The following is a 23,307-nucleotide window of genomic DNA, read 5'->3' on the forward strand; positions in this document are numbered from 1 at the left end:
CATCAGTTTATAAACGTGAGTTCTTTACAAGATCCTGCAGATCTCAGATGGGGGAAGAAGTGGCCCAAACGCTGGCATCTGTTTCCATGTCCTATCTGTGCCTTTCACTATTTTAACTGGGGCCAGACTCACCTCAGACCTGCACACAGGCCGGTTGTTCATTTCAAAAATATTTTGCCTAAGATGAGACCTCAGGACTAACTTAGCCAGCTGCCCGTTGAGTGGGTATGTTCCTTCCACTAAAAAACTTGCATTGCTCTACCAATTTAATTATCAAGGCTCAGTAAGTCAGGACACTTGTGCAGGATGACACTGGCCTCAGTGGCCCAGCAGTTCCTTGATGAAAGTCAACTGTCTGCTAACCCAGCAAGTGCAAGGCCAGGCTGTTTCCACCCCAAAAGAAAAGCCTTTAAAGCCACCATGATGGTTACCAAACTGCAGCCAGCTCCCTAATCAATAAATGGAGCAGCCACGTGACTTGGCTCAGCCCTGGCTCCTTTGGCTTGAGTTGGGGACACCTGAATGGCAGGAATTGGCTGGCTGGTTCTCTGCTATTCCCTTGTCTTAAGCACCAGACACTCACTGTTGCTGGAGGCTCTACCTGCCTGTACCTCCCTCAGCCTTCTAGAAGCTGCCCCTGTCTATCGCTCTCCCTTGTCAGCACTGTTTATCAACAGTAAGTGTTCAGGTCTGCTATTCCGTGCCATCTCTCTCTCTCTCTCTCTCTCTCTCTCTCTCTCTCTCTCTCTCTCTCCAACCAAAAAAAAAAAAGAATTGACAATTTGCTAATGAAAAATGATATCTTTTGCTCTTTTAATTTTCACTTAGCTACGGAGAAGCTTCATTTAAATTATGCAGATAGTTTGAGGTCATGGCCAATTAAATGTAATTGAACCTCATGCGGGCTAGTTCACTCCGTGGCCAGCAGAGGGCTCTTCAGTCCTATCAAATGCCTCTGTCGAGTACAGACTAAGCTGGAGACGCTTCGTCAAAACAAGGAAACAAGGAGGCCTCAACCGCCTTAGAGAGCTCCGGAGCACACCACAGGCATCAGACCTCAGGACCCACTGGCTCAGCTGTTAGAACATGCTTACATCATGTATGTTACAGACATGAGCCCTGAATGTTCTAGGGTTGTCTCTCACAAGGTCCCGCTTCACTGGATGTGGAGAACTTCAGGGAAATAGCAGCAAACCCCAAGGACTGCTTTCTATGCTGTGGCCTCAGTTTACCCAGCTGGCAATGATGTCCATTTGTACTCATTCCTTCACTCGTTTGCTCTTTGTTCCACGGATACTGCTAGAACTGCTCTAGGCAGGACGGAAGGAACCTTAGGTGGTGGGGACCCCTCCCTGCCTTCGCGTGTGCAGTATCCTGGGCCTGTGTGAGATGCTGCCCTGCTGGAGAGGAGCGGAAGGGTTCAGGCTATTGGGTGTTCACATTCTAAATTTACTCTACTAACTAGGGGGTCTATCTGAACGCTATGCAAAGGCATTTTCTTCTGCACCCCACTATCTTAACATTCTATTGTTAATTGCTGCCTTCCTGCGCTACATTTTATATAGTCAATGAGGCGATTTCAAGTTCTAGCAAGAGGCTAACTCGGTTTTGAAGCTGAAAATGATAAGCAACAGAGGAGCACAAGTATCCTAAAACCGGGAGCCTAGCTGATGAAAAGGAGGTAAACTGAGGCAGGAGAGAGGGAGTTGGATGAGCAGGGATGTAGGGACACACAAGAAAGGCTGTTCATTCTGATGGGCAGTGTGCTGTGAGGCAGGCCAGGGCGAACAGGACCAGTGCTGCTACTGTGTGTAAGGGAAAGGAGCCCAGATGGAGGGGTGCTGTGCTCACACATGCAGTGACTTCACACTGGAAGCCCTGCTCCTCCTGGCCCATGCTGTTCTACACAGGGGTCAACGGGCTCATTCCAGGCTGCACCAATGCTGGGAAAACTTGGGAATAACAATATATATAAAATATATGAATATAATATATTCAGGCACACTTAACTCCCCAGGGCAGGTTTAACTGCAGTCAATACCTCATCTTCCCCCTAAGTGTTTCCAGGGTGGAGAAACATCCTGTCCAAGCCTGGTCACACGTCACCGCCTCCCCCAACCCATATACAATATCAGCAGCCTACCATCCTGTACTCAGGGACTTCAGTCCACAGCGTGTTCCTTCACACCCTGCTGCCAGTGCAGGGGCCCACAGTCCGATGATTTCTCTCTCTCTCTCTTGGGAGCTCTACTTGTCCTTGGAGGGCAGTTAAAACTAGTACCTCCACGGAAAAGCTGGCCATTTTGTTTCCATCCTCTTGCACCAGCCACAGCTACGTGGCTCTGTGGCCAAGGGTTATTATCATTCTTTTATTTTCTTTTTTCATTTTTTCCAAGCTATTATGTCTTCCATTTGGGGTGGACTTTTCCACATGGTTCCATCCGGGCTCCTCTCTGGATGTTCTCTTCATTGACTCTGCCCTCCCAGGACTAAATGCTGAAGGCTCCGATAGTGGAAGACAAGGCGGAGCTCTTGCTGGCTACCCAGATGCCCACCGCTGAAAGCGATGAGGAAATATGGCCTTGTACTGATGGTGACATGGCATTGTGGGTACTGGACCACAGCATATGAACACTTTGCGATGATGCTGGTGGTGGGGACTCTGTGTGTGTGTGTGTGTGTGTGTGTGTGTGTGTGTGTGTGTAAGAGTACAGTGAACCCTCCACACACTGCTTAAACCTGCTGTTGGTGGAAAACTACTACACACAAAGTACATGTGCAGGATTTGGGGATCCTCTTGCACCTCATCCCTCAATTTGAAACTGCCTTCATCACACTGTGGAAGATGACCTTGGCCTTCATACAGACACCCTTTTAGGATTGATGCTCACTGTCCAGGCCTCCTGATTTTCACACAGTGCTATGTCTAGCCAGTAATTTCTGTTCCCCTCTTCTCTCTTCCCAGTTCTCCTTCCACCCCCCCCCCCGTGTGTGTGTGTGTGTGTGTGTGTGTGTGTGTGTGTGTGTGTGATGATCAACCTTCCATGTCCTTCCCTGGGTTCATGGTCTTCGTCTTTTGAGACAAGGCTTCTCAGTGGTACCTGGGGCTTGCTGATGAGGCTAAGCTGGGCAGCCCAGCAAGCCCCAGACATCCTCCTATCTACACCTTGCCAGCACTGGGATGGCCACAGCTGTTTTTTTCTATGGGTGCTCGGGATGGAATGTAAGTTTCCACAGTGCTTGGCAAGCACTGTACTGACCAAGCCATCTTCCCAGGGACCCCCTTCCTTTCTTCATTTCGTTAGCTCCGCCTTGAGGTCAGGTGTCTCCTGTATCACATGCGTGCCACATTCTTCACAAGACAACAGCAGTGTCTTGGAGTTATTCATCAGAGTCCTTATCCCCAAGAGCTGTGGGGATCCTCTTGGGACTCTGGCAGAAGTCTTGGACAGCAGCACATCTGGGCAGGGTCCTCTCCCAGGGAAGGAACAGGGCACAAGAGCTTTGGGCATCCTTTGCTTGCCGGCTGCATGACCTAGATGTGGCCCTGACTCCACCCCCGAGCAGAGCAGCCATCTTAGCCTTCTTGTCCTAAGACTTCACTTCCTCTGCTGGCCCTTGGCTGGGTCACTGTGCAGAAGGAGGAAGAAAAGAGACTTGGGTCATCCGGAAAGAGCCAGCATCTCCCCTGGGTTGAGATGCAGGCTGGTGGGTTCTGCTTGGCTTGCTGTTTGAGCTCTGATTTCCCTTGAGTCTCTAAGGAGAAGCTTGAAGGGTCAGGATCTTTCTTATGAAAAGAGGGAAGAGGGAGGACCAAGCAGAGAGTGTAGGAAGATGGGGATCCCATGGGAGCAAGTCCAAGGGGTGTCCACAGCTGGAATGGTCCCAGCTGATGCTTTGGCCTAAGGGTCCTGTCCCACCAGGGGTCCCTCTGCAGCCAACACCATGGCTTTGGAGTCAGGCCTGGCCTGGCCTTAAGTCTAGATTCCAGCCTCTGGTTCTTCTGAGTCTCAGTTTTCCTATCTGTAAAATAGGGGCATGGCTTCTCACTTTATTGGATTTGGGCATAATGAAAAAGGACAGTAGGTATAACTCCTTTGTGTGCGCCTCGCTGCTGGTTAGACGTATCCAAAAGTCCCTTTGGTACCTCTACCTCTGACTTACTGTCATAAGAATCCAAAGAGGGTGCCCGTGGCATCCTGGGAAATGTCCCTGCTGCTCATGCGTACTTACTCAGTATCCATCATATGTTGAATCAACAAATTGATCTGTGTCTGTCTGTCTGTCTACCTGTCTGTCTGTCTGCTTAAAAACAGAAATGTATTGTTATATATTCTCGGGGCTGCAAGTCTGAGATCAAGGCATCTGCAGGGCTGGGTCCTTCTTAGAGCCTCCCCATGTCTCTCTCCTCCCTTCTGTCCCCTCAGCTTTCCCTTGGTTCCTTGAGAAAAAAAATGTTGTCCCTGTGTCTTCTCACTTCTCTCCTCAGCTCCTGCTGTCTCAATTCTCCCTGTCTACACCAGGAGCTGGAGGGACGGTGAAAGTTTACTTGATCTGGATGAATAATTCCTAACATTTCCTAAAGGCAATATCTTCTTTTCTTCATCTGGGACAAGATGTCCCCAATTGGACAGAGAATCTGAAATAACAGGTGTCCCCATTGACACAGAACATGCCTTAAAGAAACCCCTTACCCTGCTATTCTGTGTAAAGCCCAAGAATCCTTAAGAAGCAAGGGTGACAGAATGGACTTGACTCTACGGTTGTGAAGCAAATCAGAAGTTTTTTTTTTCCACCCAGTTTTTAGGGTGGTGCAGGAGACTGAGCACCCCCAGCTGGCAGTGAGAGCATAAGCACGTTCCCAGCGCTTGCAGCTTCTCTTCAAAGATTAATTCTGGCATACAGATTAGTCACATGAGGCATGCTGGGTAATCAGATCCTGCTGTTCTGCTGTTGTTCACCTCCAGCAAACCCCACAGAGCCAGCCTTGCTGCCCTTGAGCCTATGACCTGGGTCCTACCTTCCATAGTGTGGATACCCTCCAGCTTTCTGGGTCCTGGTGAGCCACACCCTCCAGCAACCTGCCCTTGACTTCCCTAAGCAAGCTCCTAATCCTGCCTTTCACTGGTTAATTAAATGCAGATAGCGGCCCTGTCAGTCATTCCCGGGGGCACAGTGGCCTCTTGGAGCAATCTTTAATTGAATGACTCCCACTCCCGAGCTTTCTGAGACTTTCATTAATCAGCTACATACACAAGAAAGGTGAAACTTAATGAGGTGTGTGTCAGGCGCCACAACCGAGGGGTCTAGGTGGATGATGTGTTGTTCTACATTTTAATATCCTGACATCTAGCATTTCCTGTCCACATAATGTCGGGTGGTGATGATTCTAGTGAGAGGATTGCTTATCTATTATCAAGACAAGGGTCCTCACTTTCCTAGAAGTGAAACAATGGTCAGGTCACTGGCTGTGCCCAGAGTCACAGCCGGAGCCTTGTGGGGAGTAAAGAGATCCAGGCACAAGCTGTGAATTCATAACTCAGGTTATGAAACATGGAGGCTCCAGCTGGACTTTGGTGGTGGGGGGTGTCACACAGCAGCACCATGACCCAGCCAAGTCATAGGCTGTGGTGAGGAGTGAATATGGTCCTAGTTTTATATCTGTTGCTGTGATAAAATATCCAGACTAAAAGCAACATTGCAAGTGGGGAGTTGGGGCTTATTGTTGTTTTGTTTTGTTTTGTTTTTTGAGACAGGGTTTTTCTGTATAGCCTTGGCTGTCTGGGAACTCACTCTGTAGACTAGAGTGGCCCCGAACTCACAGAGATCTTCCTGCGGCTGCCTCCCAGGTGCAGGGATTAAAGGCATGCACCACTACCACAGGTGGGGTGTTGAGGTTTAGCTCCAGGGGTCAAGTGCTTACTTAGCAAGAAAAAGGCTGCTGGTTTAGACATCAGCTTCAACACGAGTGGGGTGGTGGTGGAAGCAACATAGCATAGGAAAAATTTATTTAGCTTAGGTTTCTAGATGGCTGTCTATCATAGCAGGAAAGTCAAGGACGAAACTTCAAACAGCTCATTATGTTACATTGACAGTAAAGAGCAGAGGGGAGTGAATGCATGCTGCTTTCTTGCTTGCTCGTGTTCAGATTGATTTCTTTATTCTTGCACAGTTCACCATCGCCTGCCTAGTAAATGTTGCTGCCCACAATGCACTATAACTTCCTATGTCAACTAACAAGACAATCCCCACAGGCCAGCCTGATCTAGATGGTTCCTCCTTGAGACTCTCTTCCTGGTGATTCTATGTTAGGTCAAGTTGACAGTTGAGATGCTTGGGAAATGCTGGTGCTCACAGTTCATGTGTGATGAAGACTTGTATCCAGGATATAGAAATAATTCTAACAAACCCTGAAGCCAATGTCCTATGGAAGGTAAGCGGTGAGGAGGGTGGCGAGATGGCTCAGCTGGTAAAGTGCTTGCTAAACAAACATGAAGACCCAGGTTTGATCGCTGGTCAGCACCCACTTAAGACAGCTAGGCATTGGTGTGTGCTTCTAATTCCAAGGCTGTGGAGGTAGAGACAGGCGGGTCTCTGGTGCTTGCTGGCCGGCCTACCCAGCCTACCTGGTGAGTCCAGGCCAGTGAGAGGCCATGCCTCCTAAAATGAGATGGATGGTATCTGAAGAATGACAGCTAAGGTTGGCCTGGCTTTGGAATGCACTCTCACGCACCTGCATGCTTACCCCTACGTACACAAGTGCATCCCATACATGCCAACAAAACCACACCCACTCACCCATCCAGCCACACAAAGCAGGCAAGGTCCTGAGGAGATCTTTTGCTCATATGAGCAGAGCACACCGGATAGGCACCTGTTACTGGTGTTGTGCCATAGGGTTCCTTTGTGACAATCATGAAAGAAGGGGGAGTGATGTTCTTTAGGGCCTGATGGTGAGACGTGGCTGAGGGAACAGAGCCCACTGCTGCCATCACTGTCTAGATATACTGAATCAATATCCCTAAGAGGGACCCACTTCTATTCCTGTTCCATTGACACTCCCATCCCCATACTTTAGAGCTCTGAGAAGACACTGTCAGCACAGTGCCCAGCCTGGATAGTGTATGCAGCCACGTTTGTTTCTATAGTCAAAGCTGACATTGTAACAAACTAAAGGAGGGTTGACCAGCACGGGGATAACCTCGAGGTACTCAGCCAGATGGAAATTACATCTTGTAAATCTTCATATCACATATAGAAGATTTGTATCTGAGTTCTTTAAGAGTCGTTCCTCCTGGAGATGGGATCCAGAGGAGCGGATAAGAACTTAACTAAGGTCACAGAGCTGGCAGTGCATTTGGTCGTCTGAGCTGCCGTCTGTGACCCCTGTGTCATCCTTGCCTGTGCTGGGCTTAGCTCTCTGCAGGTTCCTCCTTCAGACCTGCTGGAAGAGCCAGCGTGCAGAGAGTAATGGGGTGTTGTTAATTTATACCACATGGGAAGCAATACAAGCTGCTGATGGGGGCCGTGAGAGGAGCTGAGGAAGGAGAACGTGGGTTTGATTTTCCAGGAGACATACAGGCATCTCAGCAAGGAACCCTGTGGCCGCACAGTAGGGCGTTTAGGCTCCAAAGAAGCTGTTTCTAATTGCGCGGTGCTCAGCCAGATGTGACAATGAGTAAACTTATGGGAGGATGGAAACGGAGTTCACCACAGCGGTGTCTGCTGGTCTAGCGAAGTGGCCTGCAGGAACCGGGTGTCCTTTGGGCGAGGGAGGAGAGAGCCACAGCACGTACCTTGAACACCAAGTGGAGCATCATCTGCATGCCATTTTTGCCAGGGTACTTGCCGGCGATGTTTGAGGCAGACAGGTTGAAGAGATTAGCCCCTGTTTCCGTGCAGATGGCGTGGACCAGCATTTTCTTCCCTACCCCTGAGGGACCAGCCAACAGCAGCGACTTCACCAAGGGAGCTTTCTCGTGCACTTCTGCGGACCCTGGAAAAGGCAGAGGCCAGTGCTGTTGAGCACTGCCAAGAAAAGCAGAGCCCTTATGCTAGGCTGCCTCGGACTGTGGGTGCGTTGTGTGAGGGGTCTCTAAGGCCACGGTGAATACGTGGAAATCGTGTCAAGCCCAAGGCTCGCCTTCTGCCCCAGTGGCCTCTGGGGTCCTCCAGACTAGCTTTTCTTCCCTGGTCCTGCATTTTTCTAGACTTGTAATTTTAAAGAACATTCCTGCAATAGCTTATTCAGGACTTTTTTTTTTTGGGTGGTGGTTGTGGGGCTTCTCTGTCTGTCAACAGCCTCACTAAATCCTCTGACAGCTTGGGAACGGAATGTAGAGAGACGGACAGTGAGGCCGGCTAAGACATGCTCATTTCCCCCTGGAACCCTCTTTTCTACTACGTATTGAAGCATATGAGACAGAGGGAAAGGCCAAGGGCCAGGGACAAAGCCTGGAGGTCTTCCTCCTGAGCTGGCCCCAGACTGCCAGGAGCAAAGGTCACCTGGCGCTTGGCAACCAAGCAACTTATCACTGTTCCTACTTCCTGTCCTTATCCACACAGTCTATACCTCAGGCCAGGTGTTCTCTAATATGAGGTGGGGGTGGGGCTAGCAGAACACAGCGGGCACTGATGCACAGAATTCAGTGCTGGGCACCATGGTGAGGGGAATAGCTGTCGTCAAGGGGCTCTGCTTTCAGTGACTCTGGGTACCTATGTCTTGACTAGTTGCTTACCATTTTCCATATTTTTTTTTCAGTGACATAAACATGGGTGCATTGTTTGTTGTTAGTGAAGACTACAGCTAGATGCCATGATGGAAAAGGAACTGGGGTGTGTGTGTGTGTGTGTGTGTGTGTGTGTGTGTGTGTGTGTGTTTTGGGAAAGAGGCCAGTCATTCCTCTTTCATTCATATTTGGACATGGAAGGATGCTTTGGGTGTGGCCCCAGCAAGCCCTGGGTACTCTTGTGGCTGAGTAGGGTGGGTTTTAAAAGTGGGAAGGTCTTGAGATGTGCTGCTAAGAGATTCTGGTCAGGAGGGAACTGAGCCCTGAGAAGGTGAACCTGCGACAGGAAGCCAGGATGGGGCTGAGCCTCATGTACTAGTGGGAGGCAAAGGGTTTGTGGAACCTCAAGATTCACAGATGGCGGAGAAGCTAAAATTCAGCTAGGGGCCTCAGCTGGACCCTGGAAGGAGGTGACATCTATGTGGCCCTTTGGAGGAGGGGATCCCAGGAGCAGTGTGTGAAAAGAATCCCAGTGGTGGAGGCTGAGTGACCAGTCAGGCTGGCCTGAAGGGACCAGTGCACGTTTTGATTGGTGAGGTGTCAAGGACAGACAGATAGGGCAAGCGGGGAGGCTGGGGACAGTAGTATGGTGTCTGAAAGGTGGAACTGTAGGTTTGCCAAGGGTGCTGGCCAGGACCAGGCATGGGTGAGGCCTGGGAAGGGCTGGCAGAAGGAAAGGACAGCATGGAGAGTGGGATCTGGACAAGGGACACAAGGAGACCTCGGGGAGGATGTGCCAGATGCACATACAGGACGCGTCACTTTTCCAGAGAGGGATCACTTAGACCACTCAGAGGTGAAGAGGGTGGTCCAGGGACGGTCTCTGTGCTGCAGGCCCAGCTAACCCAGGAACCCAGGAGGTGTCACTCGAATGGAGTGGCCTAGTGATTCGGGACACTTCTAGCTTTGGCCGTAGCGCCTGTCTAAGGTCTGCAGGACTTTAGAGTAACAGGAGGGCTGGCGTTCTAGGTCCTGAACCCCATTCTGCCTCTCTCTAACTCTCCTGCCACGTGGAGATGGAGGAGGATAAGTGGCTCTAAGGGCTCTGAAGGGTTAGGAACCATAGAAGCAAACCTCCTTACGACAGTGACCCACGGCTACTCAAGAAAACACACCCCCCCCGTACCCTCCCCTCCTCTTCCAGGACCTGATTGGACATGTTGTGGGTTTCCTCTGCTACCCTGAGGGGGCCAGGGAGCTTCAACCCTAGTACTGGTTCCTTAGGATGGGGTCTTGTTTCGTGACCAGGTGTGGGACCTGGCCTGTGCGGGCTTCTGCCAGTGGCCATGACTGACATGATCTGAACAATCAGTGCCCCCTAAGGCCTTGTGTCTTTCCTTGTGTAACAGGACACCACTTCCCATACGAGGGCTCCCCTATGATGATGGGGGAGGCAAGCAGCAGCTTCAGGAATTGTGCCAACATCTCCCCAGGTTGCGTTCACTTGCAGCTGGAGGTGACACATGAAATTTAGATTAAGCGCCCAGAGGCCTATCTGCACACACACACAGCTCTTCTGCCCTCCTTGTGTCTGCATTCCTGACAGGTGACATAAAACTAAGGAGAACAAACTCTCCGGCTGACTTTATGGCCAGGAGGGCTTGGCAGCTGTTGATGACAGCATGGAATTGGAGGTGGAGTGGGGTGGGGGTGGGGTGGGGTGGGAGAGTAGGGGGATGGGAGGGTCCTCACAAAGAGGTGAGGAGAGATTGGCGCGGTGGGAGGGGGGCCCGGCTGCTTCCAGAAGGGAGACTTTCAAAGCAGAATGGAAAGCCGTGTACACCAGGGACTTGCTAGCCGAGGGATCAGCTGTAGCAGACACTCAGGCAGGACCAGTTCCTTATAGACCCTACTGGCTCGTTGCTTCTCTGTCTCCCATTATGTTACAATAAGGTGTGAGGCTCAATGTATTTTATTAAGTTGGCCCTGTGAATACTACATATTGAGTTTGTTGTCATTAAATCATGTACTCCAATATGTTCTATTTGTATGCGATGCAATATGAAATACAGCACATGTATATTTATACTGCCCCCAAATTACATTTACTATTCCTGACGTAATGTCAGGACAGGATTTAAGGCTTTCTTGCCAATAGACTTAAGTTCTTAAGTCAAAGCGGGACAGAGTTATGGAAGCGGCTGAAACAAGCAGTAGTTTCTAGTTTCAGAGTGGTGGGCAGAGCTCTGCCGGTCGTGGGCCTGCCCTCCTGAGGCAGCCTCCAAACAGAGGGAAGGAAGGGACCACATGCCTTTCTGCATCCCTAGCCACACCCTAGAGCTGTGTCTGAAGAACTGTGATGGAACTTTATCAGCAGTGAGAAGGGACTTTGGGGGAGATCATGGAGCCTGGGTGGGGGAGGGGGCTTGGTACACAGGGAAGGCATTCCACTGGTTTCAGAGCGCCTTCTTTGTCCAGGACCCAGCCATAGGAGGTAGTACGTGAGGGCACACAGCCCCCTTAGCTCTGTGAGCTTAGCGCATCGACTTCACAAAGGCCACTTCTCTCCAGCCAACTTCTGTAAAGCGAACCAGACCCAAAGATGGCACAGAAGCTCTCTTCCCAGCATGCCCTTCTCTGCTGGGCATGTACCATGGAAGAGTTTCCAGCATGCCCTGCTCTGCCGGGCATGTACTTTGGAAGTGAGAAAGGGCTTAGCTGGGAAAGGGAGAAGTCCTTTTGGTATCAAACAGGAACTACCATCAAAGCAAGAAGGGACACTGCTGTCTGAGCTTGTAGGGAAGGCCAGCCCTTACCCAAAGGCAAGATTCCATACAGTGTGATGAGCTGTTTGACATCTAGGAGGGAGGGCATGGGCTCTATGGCTACCTGGCGCAGCGTCGTCCCCAGGTAGCTGTACTCACCTGGGGAGGAAGGAAACATGGGTGAGTGAATGGTAAGCCAAGGTGATCTGAAAAAATGAGAGGCCAGAGAACACAAACACAACACAGAAGAGCCAGCCTAAAGGGACACATCTGTCCTGTCCTAGTCACATTTAACTGTTAACTTGACAGCCTAGAGTCATCTGAGAGGACAGCCTTGTTCGAGGGATTGCCCGGATCAGCTTGAACTGTGAACATACCGATGGGGGAACTTGTTGGGGACAGCAGGCCATATGGCCAGTGTTCAGCCATCTTGTCAGAGCCTGTACCTTTAGGTCTCTATTTCTCCAGCAGTCTGTCACTTAGCAGAAACCAGCTGACCCTGTCGTGGTTTGGCAGTTAGACACCTGTTGTGGTTTATTGTGGTGGATGGTCATTCTAAGATCCTCGAGCTCATAGTAAGAGCTACTCCTTTCTGGCTATAAACTAGCTTTTCCAGTAAGACTACTACTGGTAAAATCAGATTAAAGGCCAGCTGCCTGTGAGCAGCAGTTCCGGGAACTTTTTCCTGACTAACCAGATCTTTTACAACTTCCCTTTCTCTCTGGAATTTCTCCCTCTTCTGTGATTATAGCAGCTGTAAAGGTAGACACCTGCTGGAGCATTCCAGAGTTAGGTATCCGTAGCAACCCTCGCTTATATAAATACCCATGCCCTCGTGCCTATAAAAACTCTGAAAATTTTCAATAAAGGGGGTTTGATCAGAATCCAGACTTGCCCCCATTTCTTTGTGTCTTGTGTTCTCTTCTTCATACAGGTTGATTCTCCTCCCGAGTTTTAGTCGAACCCCAGCAGGTGGGGCCAGGAACTGTCTAGGTTATTATTGACATAGGAAGGCTCAGCCCACAGTGGGCAGCACATTCCCTAGCCAGGTGGCCCTGGGCTGTATAAGAAAGGTAGCTAAGCGTGGGTGAGTAAGTGAACAAAAGCCAGGAGGGCGACTAGCCAGCAGTGTTCCTCCATGAGTGGTTCCTGCTTTGAGTTCCTGCCCTGACTTCTGTCAGTGATGAACTGTGGCCTGCAAGTGTAAACCACATAATCTCTTTCTCCCCAAGTAGCTTTTTGTCAGAGGGTTTTTTAATAAAAAAAAAAAAATCACAGCCACAGAATGAACCCATGGCATCTTTTCTTAGATAAGGTTTGAAGAGAAACTAGGCAAGAAAACATATGTATACCAGATGAAATACAAGGCAAATAGCATTAACTGTTACAATCATCTCCCATGAAAAACAAAACAAAACAAATAAAAACCCCCAGCTGCTTAACAGGTACCAGGCCCCAGGTTTGATCCTCAGCATTGTCGTTCAGAGTCACACACACACACACACACACACACACACACACACACACACACACACACACAAAGTATTTGGTTGTGTGAAGTGAGATAAAGTTCTGAGTGACATACAAAGAAGGTAAAATGTTGCAGGTTTTTCTTTAGCCTCTAAAAGATCATGTTTAACACTGTCAGAAAGATCCACAACAAATTATTTAAGGTCCATGTTGAACGTGTATCCGAGCAGTGCAATGTGAAAGAAAGGGTCTGAGTCTAATTCAGGATAAATAGAAACATCTCCTGTTGAGGGTAATATTAATTTACATTTTTATCCTTTTTAAAGGGTTACCAAAGGAATAATGTGGAAATAAATCTCTACAGGTTTAATTAAAGATATCAAAGGGCTTAATTGTAACTGGCCATAAATCTGAAGTGTTATTTTCTAACTCATTTAGATAAGGTCACCAAGAAAATTAGTTTGGCTGTCTCCATTTGTCACAAGGATGGACCTTTATGTACTGCTATGATTCCCGTGATCTGTTTCTGAATGTGTAGTGAAAATACTCCCAGAATGAGGCAGGGCATTTGATTGTCCTCCCCTCCCCCCAATCACTCCCCCACACCCTGCCATGCCTTCTTTCCTACTTGAGGTGCTCACTGACCCCAGTGTGTGTGTGTGTGTGTGTGTGTGTGTGTGTGTGTGTGTGTGTGACAGATGCAAGGAGCACATTCCTGTGAGAAATACCAAAGGCACCCAGTGCTTATAACATTTCCAAACGTGAGGAAAATTAGAGCTTAAAGTCAAGAGACTGGCTGCTGCTGTCTTGCGCAGGGCAGCCTTCCAAATCCTCAGCATTAGAAAGAGAAGTCCTTGGCAAGGACGACAGCATTGGCTGGCGGAATGAATGATAGTGGCCACTTCCATCACGGATCCAGAGACTCCTGCATTTTAACAAGCAGGTAATAAATAGCAGAATGGTTAATTTAGCCTCCATCAGAAGGGAAAGAGACCCTGTAGCAACCGTTAAATCTGATGCTTACTGCCAGTAAACATGACATTAGAGGGGCTGTGAAAGTGACCTCAATTTTCTTGCTTATGCAAATCCATATTCATATCCAGGCGGACCATATTTTCTGGAACCTAGCAGATTTTACTTAAACAAATTATATTAAATTAAATTAGTGGATGTTGGTTCTGATAGAGAGAAGGATCCAACTGGCCCGGGCTGTTTGCCAAGCTACGAGCCTCATTCTGAAAGTATGTCTCCGTGTTTTATGACTGCCCAGAATGGGAGCCATTATCCCATCCCATCGATAAAGTCAGAGCACAGAAAGTTCTGGATGCCCTGCACAAGCACCAGGTCTTCCAGAAGGGAGAGGAAAAGATGAAAGAAGAAGAGAAGGTATTTGAGATAGAGGGTGTGAAGCCGGGCTAGGAAGTGCTGGGCAATTGAAAGAAAAAACAAACAGACAGACAGACAGACAGACAGACAGGTAGGCAGACAGGGGATGCACTGAGCTCTGGTACAGTCTGTGCACTGGGGTCTAAGTTCAGCTTTTCACCATGTGACCTCCCCTGGAAAGAGGATCTGCGGAGATGCATTTAGACAGTGGGACCACCAGGTGCTTGAAAATGAACAAGATTCCTGTCCTTATAGGAAAGGGAAAGTTGGATATAGAGAAAGACACACCAAGAGGGAGAATAGGACCCAAAGATGAGGGCGCAAAAGGGGTGAAGCATCCACACACCAAGTGACAGCAGACGCGGGAGTGGCCATCCGGAGTGGAGGAGACTCAGCAAGTGCTTTCCTCACAGCCTCAGAAGGCGCCCACCCCACCACATGTCAACCTTGGATTTCTAGTCTGCAGAACTTCGAGTCGGTCCATGCCTACTGTTTAAGCTGCCAGGCTTGCTGTCCCTGTGGAGACAGCCATGCCACACAGGCGCAGAGTGACCAGAACACAGAGAAGCAGCACGGAAGAGCCCAGTGAAGAGCAACCAGAAACACAAAGGATCCTGGGAATAAAAACAAGACCAGCCACTTGTATTTCCCTTCTCTTCAATATAGCAACAAGAAAGGAATGAAGAAGGAAGTGGTTTATCAATCCTTGCCATTCCTCAGTTCCTTACCTTGGCTTTGAGACAGGATCTCTCATTGGCCTGGAGCTCAGTAGGTAGGCTAGGCTTATTGGCCTGTCTCTGCTTTTCCCTGCGCTAGGAGGCACCACCACACTTGGCTTGTTCTCTACAGGTTCCGGGGATAGAACTCTGATCCTTACGTTTGCACAGCAAGCATTTTACTGACTGACCCATCTCCCTAGCCAGTAACCTAGTTTCTTAAAAAAAAAAAAAAATCCTTCAGGGACAGCACACAGGAGGGTCTATGAACATAAACAGCACTCCTTGGCACATCACACATTGGCCATATTAACCAACTACAACTCAGTGCTTGTGTTGCCTGGTGGGGACTGCTTGTGGTTCTATGGACAAGCCTGGTGTTACACAGCTACAGAGTTAAAGCCCAGCCATAATGATGCACATCAAAAACTTCTGGAAATGTTGGAGAACTGTGTTTGTGTTTGGCGTGAGCTCCTCAGTTACCAAAAAGAGTACAAATATCAAGTGACCCAAAGGACACCTCAGGGTGAACTCTGTTGCAAGATCCTGCCTGTGTGCAGTGCTGGCATACCCCACAGCTCTAGGAGTGGAGTTTTGGAAGCTCGTGGAATCTTCCAAGCTTTAGCAGAGGTGATGAGCACCGAGGAGAATGTGATCAGCATTAAGAGGGCTTTGGTCCATTTCTCATCAAGCGTAGCAGCTGAGGAGCCATGCCGTGCCAAGATCACTCGGGAGCATCTTGAGTTGTTTGGAGGTGACCGGCTCTCTGGGTGCTCTGAGTAGAAGTGATGTAGGAGTGGGATGGGAACACAGGACACCCCAGGACAGAGGCCCTTCTCATGGCAACACCCCGAGGCCACCAATGAAGGTGACAACAGCATTGGCAGAGGGATAGCAGGAGCAGCAGTTACTAGGGGCTGAGGACTCGGGGTGTGACTCACTCGGTGTTGACATCCATTCATCGAGGCTGCCGTGGTTGGCATTTCCGTTGCACGTAGAAGAAATGGAAGCATTGGAAGATCCAGGGGACAGGGATTCTGGAAGGCTGGAGTAGAGCAGCCTTGCCAATCCTGGTCAAGGGTCCCCAAGCACTGGACGTCCAGCCTTAACAATGTGGCAAAGGAGTCTGCACGGGATTCGTACCCAGGATACTTTGCATGTGAGTCTGGACGCTTGCTGCTCCCTAGGGGCAGGCTATAGGCTCTTCAAAGTGAGTGTGTTTGAACAGCATAGGCCATGCAGTGGTTGCAAAGCTAAAGTAGATTGTTTTTTGTTTTTTGTTTTTCTTGTGTGCCTGAGATCCGGTCAGTGACCTGCTGCTGGCCTTCTGGGCATACGACCAGTGCTTGGAGCCAAGCATCTGGGCAGGAGCAGAGCTGGGAATGTGGAGAGCAGCCCTGACCTGCTGTGGTGGAGAGGACACCTGGAATTTTAAAGGAGCTAAAATTGGGAAGGAGGTGCAAACCACAGGGCCCTAAAAGCTGACTTAAGGTCCTGGCATTGTTGAACACTCACTTGCTGGACCTGCATCACATCCCTGATCTTTGAAACGTGTGGGGTGTCTAGCTTGCTAGGTATGAAGTCCTTGCTCTCTCCCACTTGGAGGAAGAGTCCTGGAGACCTGGCTCACATACTTGCCCTCCTGTCTACACACAGGAAAATCAGAGTGCTGAGAAGGTGTCTTTCACAGGACATGAGTCACCCAGGGCCAGCTGGGGGTGTATGTGCACTTCTGTGCTAAAATGCTAAAACAAACAAACAAACAAACAAACAACAACAACAACAAAACAAAAAAAGAACATCAAAACCAGTGATCCAGAGGACAAGAGGGAGCTGATCATTTTTTTACCCTGTCTGCGTGAGAAGACCAGATATGAACTGCCTGAGTGAGGCGGAGAACAAAGTTCTTTCCAGTGGTGAGTGGCGTGCTTAGGATTACCTCACACTTACTTCATCACAACTCCCCAGAAATGGATCCAGGGAGGTAATGAGCCATATCAAAGTGCTATCCAAAGCCCCCACCATCTGGGTGGCCGGTCTATGCCCAACCAGAGGCCGGGGAGTGAAGGACTGGGCTGTAAAATAGCTTCCTATGTTGTCCGGCTCTACTGAGAGGACTGAGTTGAATTAAGGGAGGTGAAGGAAACCAGGCCTGGGGATATGGCACAGAGGGCATAGCGCTTGCCGAGCAAGCGTGAGGGATTGAGTTTGGGAAGGCTTAGAGCTGCGCACTTGCCACCTCAGTGCTGGGGAGGCAGCAACAGGAAGATGTGGGGAGGTCGTTATCTAGCCAGCCACAGCTGTGAGCACCAAGTTCAATGTGAGACCCTAACTCAAAAACAAAAAAAATAAGGTGGAGGGCAACAGTGTGAGACACCAGAGTCCAATGTAGGCTCTCCACCACGCCTGTGCACATACTTGCACAGATACATGCAAGACCATAGAACACACGAGAGGAGCCCGTAACTAAAACTCATGAAACCAAGCTCAACTCCTGAACGAGTGAAGGTTGCGTGAGGCTTGCCTGAGCACACAGGCCTGTCCTATAAGCTGAGAGATGAAGAGGCAAGGGTATCTGGGTGGCAAAAGTCACCAGTAGATCCTCAGGTGTTTGCGTGAAAGATGGCTTGTTAGAACCTCTGAAGCCAGACACTGTTCACCATCTGCAAAGGGAAAGAGGAAACTTCCAAGGGAGACGCCGGGGACCGTGCCTTCACCACACAGTCCGACTTAAATGCCACCAGGTGCGACAAAGAGGTTCCGCGTACTTCCAGTGGGAGACCTGAGGACACACTTATGCATGTAGTTTTCCTGCCAAAAACATTTAGCCAGGACGAAACCCAACGTAGGGATCGGAAAACAACCCAGAATCTTCGGGAAGGGGAAGTCTCAGAGCAGTAGGCGTGCTTAGGTTTGCTTGTGTCAACTTGACACAGCTAGAGAGAGTAAACCTCAAATGGGAAAATGCCTCCATCCCGAAAGCCTGTAGGTCGTTTTCTTGATTAGCAATTGACGTGGGAGGGCCAAGCTACGGTGGGTGGTACCACTTCTGGGCAGGTGGTCATGGATTGTATAAAAAGCAGGCCAAGCAAACTACAGGGAGCAAGACAGTTGGCAGCACTCCTCTGTGGCCTCTCCACTGGGTCCTGCTTTCAGGTCCCTGTCTTGAGTTCCTGCCCTGACTTCCACCAGTGATGGTCTGTGACCTTGACTTGTAAGTCAAATAACCCCTTTTCTCCTTAAGGTGCTTTTTGTTGTGGTGTTTGTCACAGCAAAAGAAAGTTAACTAAGACAGAAGTGACGGTGATCAAGACAGAGGGGCTGGCAGGGGAGTAGAGGTCTATACTTCGAGCACACCCACAATGGGATTTGGGACTGAGGAAGAAAAACAGTTAAGAACCCGTTCAGGACAGGTGGAGACTGCGCACTGAGTACACATCAGTGACAGCGTTTGGATTGGTGTTTGATTTTTCTGAGTGTGACTGCTCTTTGTGGTTCTGTTGGAGACTGTCCTTGACCACAAGAGATGTTTTCTTCACCAGAGTAAGCACACCTTGTCCCGCCAGGTGCAGAATTGTGAGTAGTTTCAGTGAGCATGCTCTTAGGTCAGCAGAGATACATTTTTAAATTTAAAAATCAACATAAACCCTTAGTTGAAGGCTGTAGTTACACCTGCCCCACCTCACTCTTCTCAACTCTTCTGACCATCCCCCCAACCCCTAGAAGTCCTCTGGGAAGATCACCCTGTGAGAGGTTTGTGGCCATGGAAGCTTCAGGGGCAAAGTGTCTCGACACCAACGCACGAACCATTCATTTCTCCACCTCAGGTCGTGCCAGGAAGAGCTGGCTGAGGAGACCTGCTAATGCGCTTCTGCCATTTTAAGGGACTGATTTTATTCAGGGAGCCCCTTTGGTCACGGCACCCACTCAGGTTGTTAAAAACCAATTTGCAAGCAGCCACTGTGACCACGCTTCTGTTTGAAAAGAGACACAAATGAAATGCTTTTCCAGCCCCCACGGAGTGCCACGTGACAGAGCCATGCACTGTTCTGGGTACTTTACCAATGTAGTCAGAGAGGTTGACCTTCAGGGCCTGGATCAGCAAGCCTTCTTCAACCAGCTCCTTGTACAGGGACTCGATGGTCCTGGGGACGAAGCACATTCATTGTCATTGTCATCAAGCACACACTAACGCTCAAGAACTCAGACCTCAACTGCTCTGAAGTATGCTTTCATTTATGCAAAGAAATGCCTTTCTGAAATATTTCTTCAATTTGGGGATAAATTAGGCTTTTTGAAAACAGTATTTGCAGCCAACCGTGTAGATACTGGGTATTTCCCATTACTAAGAGTTATATTTGTGGGCGTCTGAGACCAACTATGACACTATTAGTCTTTGTGATGGTCCAGATGTGAATTAGAAATTACCCGATGACAGTAATACAATGGGCCTAGAATGTTATATTCAGTTAGAATCTGCGAGCTGTAGATCATTAGCCTTCGGGAAGCTTCTGTTTCTTTTCAACTTGATAGTATAGGGGTTTCACATCTACAAGGAGCAAGGGTGGCTTGTACTAGAGATAGTTCTCTCTCTCTCCTCTCTTTCTGTCTCTCTCTCTTTGTCTCTGTCTCTCTCTCTGTGTGTGTGTGTGTGTGTGTGCGTGTGTACGTGCATGTGCTCTGTGCTGGATATACATGCCTAAACAACAACAACAACAGCAACACACTTCTCAAAGAGGGGCATACTGCCAGGACACGGATAATTTATAACAGCTGAAGATGATAGACACAGGGTTCTGCTTAGTGGATGAACTCCCCAGTGATATTAGCTGGGGTTTTGTTTACAGAAATGCAGTAGGTTCAGCTTGAGAATCATTCAACTTGACCCTATGGGATAGTTTAACATTCTTTTTTTTTTTTTCCTATCCTTCCATCCTATTCTTGCATTTTTTCATGTTGGAAGTAAAAAAAACCACAACTGTATTTAAGAAGTTTTCTCACTGTACATTGATCTGAATGAGCGTGATTAAAATGATTAAAAAGACCCAAGAATGTTAAACCAGGATGGTTTAGTTCAGAGGCCCCACGCCTCAGTTGACTGGATCTATATTTGCCAGTTATATGCCAGATATCCTGCCCTCTGCTGACAGTTGAGGAAGGCTTGATTGCTATGATGGTTGGGAGTGACAGTACCCCAATGCTGTCACAGAAGTACCGAATGCTGTCACAGGAGTACTGAGTGTAGCATTTTCACAGGAATATATGTTTAATATAAACGTGTAACTAGGCATAAAATATTAACATGAAATTGAAAAAATTCTCTTACATGGTGAAGGTATATATTAGGAATTTCCAAACACAAAACCATATGTATTTTGGTTTGTTTTCATAGGCAAATGAACATTTGATATGGGAAAAAAATTCAACTTGAAAATGGCCTTGGGGGCTGGAGAGATGGCTCAGTGGTTAAGAGCACGCCTGTTCTTCCAAAGGTCCTGAGTTCAATTCCCAGAAACCACATGGTGGGTCACAACCAGCTATAATGTAACCTGATGCCCTCTTCTGGCCTACAAGCAGACAACACTGTATACATAATTAATAAATCTTAAAAAAAAAAAAGAGTTAAAAAAAAAAAAAGAAAATGGCCTTAAAGTATATTGAGCAAATACTGGTTTAAAGGTTACTTAGTTTGATGAGAGAAACAGAAGCTGTCTTGCAGTACTACTGTAGAGCTAACAGGAGCCTAGAGTCTGATCATTAGGCTTAAAGCTGAAAGGATAAGGTGGCTGGCAGTGGCTTTATATTTCTGGAAATTGAAATGAATGGGAAACACAGCCTCAGATCTTTTCACCACAGAGCTGTGTTATAGCTGGCTTTAACCCTCCATGTAACACAGATTAAGAGTCATCAGAGAAGGGAGTCTCAATTGAAGGGTCATCTAGATCAGATTGACCCATGGTTAAGCCTGTAGGGACTTGTCTTTGTCATTAATTGGTATAGGAGAGCCCGGCCCACTGCGGGCGGCACCATTCCTTAGGCAGGTGGTCCTACACTGTGTATGAAAGCTACCTGAGCATGAGTAGTGAAGGAGCCAGCTAGCAATCAGCATACTCCACACTTTCTGCTGTACTCCTTGGCTGTATGTGACCTGGCTGGAGGTAATGCTGTGTGGGATGGCAAGCAGGCTCACCTTCAAGTTCTTGTCCTGACTTCCCTCAGTGATGGGCCATGATCTGGAGATGTTTAGCTAAAATAGCCCTCTTCCCTCCTGAATTGATTTCAGTGACAGTGGTTTTCTTTTTGTTTGTTTGTTTTGTTTTTGTTTTTTAAAATTATAGTATGAGAAAGAAAACTAGAACAAACTGCTTATGACAGGTTCAAGTGCAAGGAAGTATTCCAGAACACCTTCAGCGTCCAGCAGTCATTGTCCATTGTCCACCTGCAGCCATGCTGGTCAGTACCACTGTATTTGGTGACACTTCAAATACAAAGGAATGTAGGTGAATGCTTTTAACTAGGGACAGGATCATATGAGGAGACCCAATGTTAGCTCTTGGTTTCTCATTACTTTACTCCATTTTGGAATTAAGGCAAGAAAAAAAGGAGGAAAGGACTACACAAAAGCTTTGGAACGCACCTGCGGTTCTGTGGTCTGCCTGGCCAGACCCTCCTCAAAATGACCATGTGTCTCTCTCCTGGGCAGTTTCAACATTCATGCAATGACAGGTGTCTGTCTTTCCATGAATGAGAGCCCTGGAGTCTCAAAATGCTCCTGAGCACCCCTGTAGGCACCAGGCAGCCAAACAAGGCAACCTCAAGTGGGGGAGCTACTTCCAAGCATGCACCAGCTGTGGGGTACTCTGGCTGCCTCAGGGGTGACTGCAGAGGGACTAGGCTTCTTTTCCCACAGATGTCACTTATGTCTACTAAGAGTAAAACCCACAGCAAAAGAAGGGCACTTTGGAATGATACCCAGACTCCACCCAGCAGTGTTCTTGAACTCCCTGACCATGTGACTGTCCTCGTGTCTGTGTGCCAAGTTTACTAAACACAAGCATTTTAGGCCATCTATTAGTACTGGAGTTGGGCTGGTGAAACTCAAGGTTTGCAAGCGTCCCCTTGGAGACTTAGCGCCACCGAATCTCTGTACCAGCTCTCTCAGCAAGCTGGATGAAGTGCCCGTGGGTGGCAGGGCGAGGCTATAAAGGAAGTGAGGCTCCCTCAGCCAGAAGGAGCTCACCTTGCATGCTCTGAAGTTTCATGATATAATTTTCTGAGCCATTAAAAAAAATAAACATCACCACCCTTGACTTCCATATAAGTATTAGAATTTTAAAAAGTTACAGGAACTCTGATGTGATGGGCAGGTTTCCCTCCAGGCAGGTAGTCCTTTGGTGTTTTTTTTTTGTTGTTGTTGTTTTGTTTTTTGTTTTCTAATTTAGAGCACATACAGGGTTTCCTCCTGTGCCCACCACTCTGTCCAGGAGGAGCATGGTAGGGCTGAGAGGGGCTGCCTCACACTGGCCTGTTCTGGAATTTGGGGTGCATCTCTGCATTTCTTATTTTCTCCGCTGCCGTCCACTCCCCATATCTGTCACCCCAGAACCAACCCACCCCTCACCTGTTAGCCGTCAGGTCTTTATCCTTTCCCCGTTTCCCTCTCCTGCCTTTCTTCCCTTTAGTTTGCTGAAAGAAAGTGGAAATAAGCGATGGTTTTATTAAAATGAGCATGTAGATGAGTCCTGATGGTTTTCCCTTCTTCTCTGAATTGCTTGTGCATCTTTGACAAAAATTAGTTGCGTGTATTTGTGCATCAGGGCTGCCTGGGCTCTCTGTCCTGTTCCATATACATCTATCTGTCTGTCCGTTAGCCTGTCTGCCTGTCAATCTGTATGTCCGTATTTTCTTAAGAACACAGCATAGTGTTAACACAGCGGTGCTGTATGGAGGCAAATTCCTTTTATATCTAACTTGTTGAGAGTTTTTCTCATGAAAGGATATTGAGCTTTGTTACATACTCTCCCATCTCTGAAGTGACAATGAGCAAGGCAATGGATTGTAACAATGAATGATTCCGGCTTTTCGGTTCCATTCCGTCAATGTGGTGGGGCACAGGGACCTATCTGTTCATGTTGAACCATCCTTGCATTGCATGGTCCTGGAGCAAAATCCATGCAAGTGCTGCCAAATTCAGTTTGCTAGAGTTTTGTTGAGGCTATGCGTGGCCTTGTTAGTCAGGAA

The 23,307-nt window shown here is 48.3% G+C and overlaps 1 protein-coding gene across 1 annotated transcript in view; it reads right to left on the reverse strand.

Moving 5' to 3' along the window:
• DRC11 (dynein regulatory complex subunit 11) overlaps positions 1 to 23,307 on the reverse strand; it is a 113,546-nt gene that overhangs the window by 20,521 nt on the left and 69,718 nt on the right. Inside the window, exons 12-15 of the mRNA XM_084779500.1 lie at positions 22,688 to 22,752; positions 19,129 to 19,211; positions 11,546 to 11,653; positions 7,797 to 7,996 (exon numbers count right to left, since the gene is read on the reverse strand). Coding sequence (XP_084635626.1) covers positions 7,797 to 7,996; positions 11,546 to 11,653; positions 19,129 to 19,211; positions 22,688 to 22,752 — 456 coding nt within the window. The remainder of the gene's footprint in view (positions 1 to 7,796; positions 7,997 to 11,545; positions 11,654 to 19,128; positions 19,212 to 22,687; positions 22,753 to 23,307) is intronic.

Source organism: Acomys minous (genome assembly GCF_964271855.1).
Source record: "Acomys minous genome assembly, chromosome: 4".
Taxonomy (NCBI): Eukaryota; Metazoa; Chordata; class Mammalia; order Rodentia; family Muridae; genus Acomys; species Acomys minous.